Consider the following 12,161-nt stretch of genomic DNA (forward strand, 5'->3'; position numbering starts at 1 on the left):
GGCGCGGTCCGGGCAACGCATGCGTGCCCGGACCATTGGAGGGGGTGGGCCACAGCGGCTGTGTGACGTCACATGCAGACGCTGTGACCCTCACAGCAACGAGTAGCTCCCTGCCAGCGCACAGGAGCTGCACTGGCTGGGAGCTACTCCTACAGTACAAAAGCATCGCCGCTGTGCGACGGGGTAGGGCCTGACATGCGGGGCGGACTAGCCCTGTGCTGGGCATCCCCCCACATGTCAGTGTGCCTGATCGTAGATGTGCTAAATTTAGCACATCTACGATCAGGTCTGAATTAGGCCCATTATTGGGGCAATTAATCCAATGAAGTTACCCGACCGCTATTTCTGAGGTCAGGTTTTTTTGCCCTGTGAGACTATAGTGACAACCACTGCCACTAGTAGTTTTGTCAATACAATCTGACTTTATGAATTGCGTAACTTCATGGGTCTGCAGTAGGTTTAGTCTGAATTGTTATGATCGAGGAATCACAGGAAGTACATTCTCTGCAGTGATTATCTCAGGCCACTTACCTGAGGTTACAAACGCTGGTGATCAGGGAGACGAAGAAGGAAATGACGGCACACACTGGCACAGATGCCTGCTTGGTCAGCTCTACAATAATACTGGCCTCCACCCCTTCAGACTGCCAGTGTGTTAGCTTCAATGGCCCCTCATCATATTTGTCCGTGGCATAGAGAATCTGATTTTTGGCCACTGAGTTAAACATAGCAGCTATCTCCGAATGTTCAGATGCAGAATGTAGTTCTGAGAGCATTACTTTCCTCTGATCATAGTAAACCAAGACCAAGTCCTCCGAGGCTTCGTCCTCCACCTTTTCCACCCTACAATCCCAGAACTTGCTGGCGGCCTCCCTGGACATGCGCAGCCAGGGCTGGTGGTTGAAAATGCCACTTAGGTCTCCCAGGAAGTTCTCCATCTTCTCATCTTTCTCGGCCTTGCTGTGGCTCCAGGTTCCTAGAACAGAGAGGCTGAGCCCCGTCACCTGCTCTAGCTGGCTGAGATATTTCTTCACATGGGCCGGGATGAAGGGAAAGTGCAGTGTGGCCAGTACTACAGCGGACCCGTGTTCCCCCAACCAGCGGCCAATAAGCAGCCCATTCTCTGCCGCTGAGCAGCTGGTAGGAAAGAAGATCTTTATCGCCATGGTGACTGCAATTTTACAAACAAAGTTGATTAAAGAAACAGGTTTATGTGCATGCTTCCAGCCATTTATAAACTACTTTATCATTTTCATTTGGGGTTTATATTTATTCATCCATACAGAAATGGTTAAAACATTTTATCTATAAAGGTAGGTAAGTCATTATACAGAAAGCTTACGTGTATTTTACATGTCTTGCCTCAAGTATTAGACAATTATCTTGGGGAGCGGTGTCCCCAACTGCTCCGCAATAATCGGATCACTTAGATTGCACCATCGTCAGGTGCACGAGAGGAAGAGGACAACTAACAACCAGTGTGCGCACTAGACTCCAGTTACAGAAGTGGACAGCTCGATCTCATTCTATGTGGCCACAAACATGTGCGGCCAAATTGGACGTGTCCTATCGCTCAAGAGAAGCATAAGGGTGGGCCCATGTGTTGCTGCCTTACTAAATTAACCAGATCAGCTCTCCCTTGGATAAGAAGCTGTTGTAAAATTAATCTGTGCTCTAGTTTAAATCTAGCTACACACTACAATTATTAGGCTGATTTGACAATAATCGGGGGAGCGGCCTTATTTATTGTATAGTATGTATGAATGATCGTTTTGGTGTTTCATCAATAAATCGGATAAATCTTGCCCACAACCACGCACCTACGATTATACGATCGGTCGGCCAAGACCAAAAATCTGTGCCTCAATCTCCTTATATCGACACGTATATGTGTGTGTAAATAACAAAGTGTGTAGTACAGATATCATGACCTTCCTCTAACCGAGTAATTGGCCTGATTGTTGTACCAATCCAAAAATAATAAAAATCGTACAGTGTGCACCTATCTTAAGTCAGTCCTGTCTTGTGAATGACCATGGGCAATGTCTATGCATCTTTTTTTATGCAGTATACTAACATTTAGTGAAAAGATTATACAAAAATAAAATAGAATTGTATTCTGCTCCCACCAAGAGGTTTTGTAGGAACACCATAACCAGACCTTCTTCACTGCACTTATTTATAATCCGTACAAGAGAACTCCTTTTCACTCCTCCAAATTTGCATCTACCTTGTGCCTTCCTCTCACCCTGCTCTCACTCAACCCTTGAAAATGTCTCTGCCATCCCTTACCTCTAGGATTCCATCTAGTCTAACTTCTGTCCTCATCTGTTGTCAAGTCAATGCCAAAATCCTTCCCCATAGATTGCAATTACCACTGTAAAGTCAAATCATGGCTCCTCAGTTCTCCTAAGCTCATCGTACACCGTTTCACCCGGCCACATGGCCTAAACACCAAGCAGCTGAATCCATAGAACATGTGTAAATATGTACGTTGCCACAAGCCTGATTGGACTGGGAACTATTAATGAGAATGGACACTGACCGCATATATCGTCCAGACCTACATCCGACAGATCCTGAGCTGGACTGGTCGTCTTTTTAGCCCATACACTACAATTACAGCGTCCAATTATTCTACCTTCAATTGCCATCAACTGCTGTGTAATTGTATCATTAGGCCTGAATGTGAGGATGTCCCTCAGAATGTATTGGCCATATCTGCTGTAAGAAGCTGAACACATTTGCACCACACAGATACGTGATACACACACTACAAAAATTATTTAAAACATAAAGAAACTAAATAAATATAACAAAAAAGACAAAAGTGTAAGTGTCATTATTGGACACTTAGGGGCCGGTGCAGAGATGAACACACCAGTTTTGTGGGCGGATCTTGAGGGGGTGGAACAGGCAGCCTGATGCCTGTTATTGTAGAGCAGGTACTGCGTAAAACGAGATTTATGGTAAGAACTTACCGTTGTTAAATCTTTCTGCGAGGTACACTGGGCTCCACAAGGAATAACATCGGGGTGTAGAGTAGGATCTTGATCAGAGGCACCAACAGGCTCAAAGCTTTAGACTGTTCCCAAAATGCACAATGCCGCCTCCTCTATAACCCCGCCTCCATGCCAGTGAGCTCAGTTTACTTAACCAGCCCAATGCTGTAGCAGGTACCAGAGACGACAACCGCTCGTAGCCAATTACACCACACACTCACCGCAGGAGAGGGTGTCAGCGGATATACCAATACCAACCCAAAAGAGCGAAGTGAGTCAGGGTGGGCGCCTTGTGGAGCCCAGTGTACCTCGCAGAAAGAGATTTAACAACGGTCAGTTCTTACCATAAATCTCGTTTTCTACTGCAAGGTACACTGGGCTCCACAAGGAATAACATCGGGGATGTCCTAAAGCAGTTCCTTATGGGAGGGGACACACTGTAGCGGGCACAAGAACCCGGCGTCCAAAGGAAGCATCCTGGGAAGCGGCAGTATCAAAGGCATAGAACCTAATAAACGTGTTCCCCGAGGACAACGTAGCCGCCTTGCACAATTGTTCAAGGGTCGCACCACAGTGGGCCGCCCAAGAAGGTTCAACCGACCGAGTAGAATGGGCTTTGATGGTAAAAGGAACCGGACGACTGGCCCGTACATAAGCATATACAATCACCATTCTAATCCATCTGGCCAATGGCTGCTTAGAAGCAGGCCAGCCACGTTTGTGAAAACCAAACAACACAAAAAGAGAATCGGATTTCCTAACGGAGGAATTTCTCTTCACATAGATACAGAGAGCCCGTACCACATCCAAAGACCGCTCTTTGGAAGACAACTCAGGAGAATTAAAGGGCGGAATCACAATCTCCTGGTTAAGGTGGAAAGAAGACACCACCTTGGGTAAATAACCTGGGCGTGTCCAAAGAACTGCCCGGTCACGGTAAAAAATCAAATAGGGGGACTTATAAGATAAGGCACCCAAGTCCGAAACCCTTCTAGCTGAAGCAATAGCCAGCAAAAACAACACCTTAAGGGAAAGCCAGTTAAGGTCAGCAGAGGTAAGAGGCTCAAACGGAGACTCTTGTAAGGCCTCCAAAACACTGACAGATCCCAAGGGGCCACAGGTGGCACATAAGGAGGCTGAATCCTCTGCACGCCCTGAGTGAAAGTATGGACATCAGGTAGGGTAGCGATCTTTCTCTGAAACCAAACCGACAAGGCCGAGATGTGAACCTTGAGGGAGGCCATATGCAGGCCTAAATCCAGGCCTTGTTGTAGAAAGGCCAATAATTTGGCCGTACTAAACTTGAAAACGTCGTGATTGTGAGACGTACACCAAGGAAAGTAAGCATTCCAGACCCTATGGCATATCCGAGCAGAAGCTGGCTTACGGGCCTTCAACATAGTTTGAACGACCGCCTCAGAAAAACCATTGGCCCTCAGGACGGAAGCTTCAAGAGCCATGCCGTCAAAGCCAGATGGGCCAAATCCTGGTAAACACAAGGGCCCTGAACGAGGAGGTCTGGTCGTTGTGGAAGTAGAAGGGTACGATCCAACAAGAGGCCCTGTAGATCGGAGAACCAGTGCCGCCTGGGCCACGCTGGAGCGACTAGAAGTAGGTTTCCTCCTTCTTGCTTGAACTTCCGTATTACTCTGGGCAGGAGGGACACCGGAGGGAACACATACAATGTTTATCGGGAGTAGAGACTCCTCCTCGGTCCACCGACCCTGGAGAGAGTGTTGTTCCAACACCGCGCCCCAACCTCTCAGACTGGCATCCGTTGTCAGCAGGACCCAGCTGGATATCCAGAAGGGACTGTCCATGCTCAATCGCTGGTCCTGAAGCCACCAGCTCAGGGACAGACGGACCTCCGGAGATAGGGAGATCATGTGAGATCTGATCCGGTGAGGCAGGCCATCCCACTTGGACAGAATCAACTTCTGCAGAGGACGAGAATGGAATTGAGCATACTACACTATGTCGAAAGCCGACACCATGAGACCTAGCACTTGCATCGCAGAATGGATAGACACTTGCGGACGGGGTAGGAAGCATCGGATCTTGTCCTGAAGCTTCAGGACTTTCTCCTGAGACAGGAACAACCGCTGGTTGTGAATGTCCAATAACGCTGCCAGGTGTACCATGCTCCGAGCTGGAACCAGGGAGGATTTCTTCCAGTTGATCAGCCATCCGTAGGCATGCATGCACTAGATTGTCAAATCGAGAGGACACAGGAGAAGTTCTGGGGAACTCGCCAGGATCAACAAATCGTCTAGGTATGGTAGTATCCTGACCCCATGACAGCGTAGCGTGGCCGTCATGACCGCCATAACCTTGGTGAAGACCCGCGGAGCCGTTGTCAAACCAAAAGGTAACGCCCGAAATTGGTAATGAAGGTTGCCCACCGCAAACCGCAGGTAGTGCTGATGAGATACCGCAATAGGAATATGTAGGTAGGCATCCTGTATGTCCAGGGAGACCATATAGTCCCCAGGCTCCATGGCCAGAACAATAGAATGCAGCGTTTCCATATGGAACTTGGAAATTCGCACATGCTTGTTCAAGGACTTCAGATTGAGAATGGGCCGCGAGGACCAGTTTAGTTTTGGGACTAGAAACAGCGGTGAATAGAACCCCTTGCCCCTCTGGGTCAGAGGCACGTGTACCACCACTCCTGTGGACAGGAGGGAATGTACCACCGAGTGCAACGTGTTTGCTTTTGCGATCCAGAGGCACATCTGTTAGGCAAAAATCGATGAGGGGGGCGATTCTTGAAGGGTATGGCGTAACCTCGAGCGACGACTTCCCTCACCCAGGTATCCGAAGTGGTCTTCAACCATTCCTGGGTAAAACCTAGAAGTCGATCCCCCAGAGGGAGGCCCGCCCGTCATGCGGGCGGCTTATCAGTTTTTGAAGCTGGCTGACGGGCGGCCCAAGCACGCTTCGGTCTGGGCTTGGTAGGCCTGGAAGTACGGGCTTGCTTTGGGTACGCCTGACCTTTTGCTTTACCTGGAGTACGAAAGGGCCGAGGGAAAGTACTTTTAGCCTTCTGTGTTGAAGGAGCCGTACTAGGTAGGCAAGCTGTTTTAGCAGTAGCCAGATCAGCCACAATCTTATTGAGGTCTTCTCCAAAGAGAATGTCTCCCTTGAAAGGAAGTACCTCCAGGGTCTTTCTGGAATCCAAATCCACCGACCAGGATCTCAACCAAAAGATACGTCTGGCCAAAACGGACGCAGTAGCAGCCTTGGCAACGAGCACTCCGGCATCGGAGGCCGCCTCCTTAAGGTACAGAGAAGCCATGTCAATATATGAGAGACATTGTCGAGCATGCTCAGATGCATCAGAAGGCAGTTCCGCCTCGAGTTCCTGAGCCCACGCTTCAACAGCTTCAGCAGCCCAAGTCGCTGCAATAGTTGGCCTTTGTACAGCCCCAGAAAGGGTATAAATCGCTTTTAAACAGCCCTCCACCCGACGATCCGTCGGTTCCTTCAGAGAGGTGACGGTAGTTACTGGCAGGGCAGAGGAAACAACCATACTCGCCACATGAGAATCTACAGGCGGAGGGGTTTCCCAATTTTTACACACCTACGCAGAAAGGATAGCGAGCCAACAGTCTCTTATTCGATGTAAACTTTGTCCCCGGATTTTCCCAGGATTCCTGACGTATGTCAATCAGGTGTTTAGAGTAGGGTAGAACCTGCTTAACCCCCTTCTTACGCTTAAACCTATCAGGTTACTTGGAGACAGTCTCAGGCTCAGAATCATCAGCCACCTGAAGAATGAGCCGTATCGCCTCAATAAAATCCGAGATATCCACGGACGATTTCCCCTCCCCATCTGAAACATCAGCGTCAGTGTCCGAGGGGTCAGTATAAGCACTGTCCTCCTTGTAGGACATGTCAGTTAAGGCCGCGGATCGGGAGGAGGTAATGGCCCTTTTAGAAGACGACTTAGTTTTATGCGGGCGAGAATGACCCTTAGATTTGGACATGGATCGGTTCAAATGCTGTAACTGAGTGGAAAGCTGATCTGCCCATGGTGGGTTCACAGCGGGGACCATAATCTGTGGAAGTGGCACAGGTGGTCACACAGGGGGCGTCAATTTAGTTACAAGCGTGTTTAACAATGTGGAAAATGTAGCCCAAGGTGGTTCTTGTGATGCCCTGAGTGATACCGACCCACTGGGGGGCAAGGAAGCCCCTGAACCTTAACTCTCAGCTGCTAAATTATCCTCCATGCTGTCAGTGGCCTCACTACCATGCAGTGTGGGAGAGGCCCCAACGTCGTTGCCACGTGTAGCAGACTTAACAATGCGCACAGTAATGGGCAACCCGGTACAAAAAGATATTTATTATTTTGTAGCAGCACTATACCTATTAAGAACTCTCAGAGAAACAGCCGAAGCTAGCACAGACCGAGGGTTCAATAGGAATAGAACATATGGTGACTATAATTCACAAGTAAAAAATACTCCAGTAGCATATCTTGTGAAACAAACCTATATTATCAGAGAAAACCTGAAACACTTGGCCCCCACAGGTATAGTAATATAGGAATAGCACGCGGAGTGAAATACCCTGCAATAAGGCAACCACGCAGCAGCTACATGCACACACACGTATATAGTCACAAACGTACCATGCAGAAATGATGTACCATAAACTGCACTGGACTAGCAATACAAAGTAATACTCAGTATGGCTATATGTGAGGACAATAGATATAACAAACTCAGTAAACAATGGATGTATATCACAGGGTGTTTGTACCACACAACCCTGACGGTATGCACTCTTTCTTAACTAACACAGTCGCAGTGACAGGAAAAATACGCAAGTGTCCTGTAGGAAGCACAGCACTGGCAGTCAGGCGGTTCCACAGAGGAGGATTTGCCCCAGCAGTCCTAGAAACAGCTCAGATCAATCTGTGATGGCCGCTGGTCAGGAGTGAGGGAGAGATATACAGCTCCAGGGCGGGAGCATTGTAGAAATGGCGCCCTGGGGCTGGGGGGAGGGGCCTCAGGTCCGGCCTGCTCCCCCTGCTGGCATACCCACCGGGTGTACGGGCAGTAAAGAAGCGCGGGGGGGGGGGGGGTAATGGTACAATGTCCCCCCTGACCTGTGCCCATATAGAATCACCCTGGTGGCTAGTGGAACATCAGCCCAGTAATCTGCGTCCACGCCAGTGCGCGACCGCGGCCCGGCTCCTACGGCCGCTTGGGATCGCGGTGCAAAGTGCAGCACAGAAGCCCCTTACCTCCCCCTTGTCAGCGGCCCCGCGATCCGGGAGATGGCGGCGTGTGTGTGACTCACGTGAGGACAGAGGAAGAAGCCGGCGCCTCAGCTGTAGTGACCCGGCAACCGCGGCGCGGGAGTATACAGCGCCGCTGGGGGTGATGGAGCTGCAGCAGAGACGTCGATCAGCCCTTTGTAAAGTCCTCTTCTGTTTCTTTAAAGTTTATGCTAATAATAGGCTGCCTGAAGCAGCCCCCTGTTAAGTGACCTGCTACTGCAGGCACCAACTACAAACTGAGCTCACTGGCAGGGAGGCAGGGTTATAGAGGAGACGGCGCTGTGCATCTTGGGAACAGTCTAAAGCTTTGAGCCTGTTGGTGTCTCGGATCAAGATCCTACTCTACACCCCGATGTTATTCCTTGTGGAGCCCAGTGTACCCTGCAGCAGAAAGTAGGATTTTTGGGGATGGTCGCGAGTGCTCTGCTCGCCTTAACTGCATAGCTATTACTGCCACCAATGACTACAAAACATGCCACTACTACTTTATACTAGCAATGGCAGTGCACTCAACTGCATTCACCACTAACTTACACAACTATTTGCTCACCAACCACTGTGTCTTTATTATGAAAGAGAGAGAGAGAGAAGAGGGAGGAAGAGAGTGAGTGCGAGAAAATGGGAAGAGATACAAAAGTGAGAAACAATTGAACAAAGAGAAAAAAAACAGGAAAATAGAGAGATGGGGAAAAGGGGGGTGAGAGAGAGAGAGAAAGAAGGAAGACAGAGGGGTAAAGCCTGGTAATGCTTGGCACAACAGCTACTCTAAAATAATTGGGATAAATATAGTCACAAGTTACAGGACGGTGTCTTGGTAATATAATATCCCATCTATCTAAAGCTGGGTACACACTAAGCGATATATTGTACGATCTATCATTCCGACACAGAGTGGAACAATATATTGTATACATCGCATAGTGCGTACCCGCGATTGCGCACGCAAGGTGGTCAATCATCTCAATCTAATCTGATAGGCGCCACATCAGATGGGACGATGAAATGAATAATGGCATGCAGTTACATGCAGTGTGTACGGCGGTGTGAGGTATTGTTGCAACTTACCGTCATTGGGACACACATCGTTCTACTGGGTGGGGTATGGCTCGCCACAGGTTCTATTCCCACTCTACGAGTGTCGTAGACACCCACAAGCGGGAATAGTCCCCGCTAGTCGGCATGGCGACTGCTGGGATTTAGGGGGTTTGGGATGTAGCCGTCGGTATTGTGAGCAGCGGCCTCCTGACCACCGGTCACATGACTACATCCCGCTCTACTGTGTTTCCCAGCTTAAGTTAGTAGTTAGCACCTGAAATAGTAAACACCACAAAGGTCATAAGAAAGAAACTTGCTACATGTAATTTAAGAAAACAAAAGTTTGTTTGTAGACTAACTCATACCTTAATAGATTTTCAGGTACAGCACAAATTAAGTTAATGATGGCGGCCCTCCGAACCTTCATATGCTGCCCCCAGCTCCTTCCTGCTTTACAGTCATTTGTTTGTTATAGCGTGTAACACCTGCTAATATGTTATCACAGACAGGCGTGCCCTTCATTGATTAAAAGGTATTGATTTATGTGGTTACTGAGATTAAGTGTACTGTGTGGCCATTTTTAAGTTTAATGGGCTACCCAATGTGTCATAGTTTTCCTATCACTGGCATAGCCTCTTCATAACCAGTAGTAGTTTGCACCTTAATGATAAGGAAAATGTTCCTGTGCTGCTTTTATTTTAAGTAAAATGATGTGCATTTGATATTGTTTGTTTCTCTTACGTCCTAGAGGACGCTGGGGTCCACATTAGTACCATGGGGTATAGACGGGTCCACTAGGAGCCACTGGCTCTTTAAGAGTTTTAGATTGTGGGCTGGTTCCTCCCTCTTTGCCCCTCCTACCAGACTCAGTTTAGAAAATGTGCCCGGAGGAGCCGGTCACAGCTAGGGGAGCTCCATAGGAGTTCTTTTAGTTTCATTATTTTTAATAGAGTTTAGGCACAGGGAGGCTGCTGGCAACAGCCTCCCTGCTTCGAGGGACTAAGGGGGGGGGGGGGGGGGGGGAATAGTGTCCGCCCTGCGGGGTCTGAGCCACTATCTCCGCTGACAGGACACGGAGCTCCTGAGGGGATCGAACGTTCCCCGCCACAGGGGATCCCTTACCCCAGCAGCATACCGCCACCCCGTTACAGAGCCAGAACAACAGTGGCGAGTTAGTCACCGGCCCCCCGGCAAGCGGGGAGCCGGTGTGAAGATGGCGGCAACAGGGTATGGAGCCCGGTGCTCAGCGGTACATAGTGCGGCACTGTGAGGGGCGCCCTGAGCCAGCGCCTACACCCTACACTGACCACCAAGCCTGTCGGGGTCCCAGGATCGCTGCCAGCACTTTTCCTCAGGCCAGTATAATCTTCAGAAGAGCGGGAAGCAGCGCCATGAAAGGGGGCGGAGTTCTCCTCAGAGCAGACCCAGCAGCGTTCAGCGCCATTTTCCTGACTGCATAAATGCTGTCAGTGAGAGCTGTTCCTCCAAATGAACTCCAGCTATCTTATACGGTACCAGTGGGTTGTAGAGGGGGGGGGGGGGGGGGGGGGCGGATATATCTGTACTGTGCAACCTATTAAGGTACACAGTAAGCGCTTGTTAGGGGTCTCCCTATCTTGTAGCGCTGTGTGTGGGTTGGCTCCAATCTCTGTGTCTCTCTTGCCATTCTTAGGGGGGAAACCCTGCCCTTCCGTGTCCGTGTGTGTGTGTGTGTGGTCTCCATTAAACTATGTCCAGGGACTCTGTGTCATATGCTGCAGAGGATATGTCCTCTCAGGATGATCCCATTCCATGTAATCAGGATTGCACTGTGTTAGCGCATGTCCCAGCAAGGAAGCCTGAGTGGTTAGCCTCTATTAAAAGTATGATTTATCAGATTTCTACTAGAGTTGCACAAAATAAGGTTTTACAGAACTCTATGGCAGTTTGGTCCGGTTCTGTTACCTCAGGGTATCCTACTGTATGCTCCCAAAAAAGTGCTCTTCCCAGATTATGCAAGATGACACGGATACCGATTCTGATGCGGCAGACGGCGATGGGGATGTGCATAGGTAAGTATGTGTGTGTCGGCAGGTGTGCAATAAAGTTTTACTCTCAAGGTGTGTGTCTCCTGTTTTTATTTGGGTATTTTTTTTCCAGTAGTACTACAGGTACCAGCGGGCCCGTTTTTCTCCCGCATGCTGGTACTTGTGGTTCTCCAAGTACCAGCTTGCAGGGGAGGCTTGCTGGGACTTGTAGTACTACAGGAAAAACCAATATTCTTGTAATTTTCTCAAGGCTATCAGCCCCCCATCCGCAGCCCTTGGATGGGGGGGGGACAGCCTCGGGCTTCACCCCTGGCCCTTGGGTGGCTGGGGGGGGGGGGACCCCTTGATTGAAGGGGTCCCCCTCCCCCAGGGTACCCCGGCCAGGGGTGACTAGTTGGATATGTAATGCCACGGTTGCAGGGCGCTGTATAAAAGTGACCCCCGGCTGTGGCATTATCTGTCCAGCTAGTGGAGCCCGATGCTGGTGTAAAAAATACGGGGGACCCCTACTCTTTTTGTCCCCCGTATTTTTTGCACCAGCACCAGGCGCAGAGCCCGGTGCTGGTTTTAAAAATACGGGGGATCCCCTGTCCATTTTCCCCCCGGATTTTTAGAACCAGGACCGGCTCGAAGAGCCCGAGGCTGGTTATGCTTTGGAGGGGGGACCCCACGCCATTTTTTTCCGTGTTTTTTCCCGTTTTTAAAAAAACGGAACAAAATCCGTCAAATCGGCCGTTTTTCGTCAGCGGGACGGTCGAATACGTTTTTTATTGCATATGGTCAATTTTGGCACCCACTTGACGAAAT

General features: G+C 49.4%; 1 protein-coding gene across 1 annotated transcript in view; it reads right to left on the reverse strand.

The window, feature by feature from the left end:
- PIGQ (phosphatidylinositol glycan anchor biosynthesis class Q) overlaps window positions 1-12,161 on the reverse strand; it is a 45,876-nt gene that overhangs the window by 16,228 nt on the left and 17,487 nt on the right. Inside the window, exon 2 of the mRNA XM_063934761.1 lies at window positions 532-1,171. Coding sequence (XP_063790831.1) covers window positions 532-1,166 — 635 coding nt within the window. The 5' untranslated portion in view covers window positions 1,167-1,171. The remainder of the gene's footprint in view (window positions 1-531; window positions 1,172-12,161) is intronic.

This window comes from Pseudophryne corroboree, chromosome 7, assembly GCF_028390025.1.
Source record: "Pseudophryne corroboree isolate aPseCor3 chromosome 7, aPseCor3.hap2, whole genome shotgun sequence".
NCBI lineage: Eukaryota > Metazoa > Chordata > Amphibia > Anura > Myobatrachidae > Pseudophryne > Pseudophryne corroboree.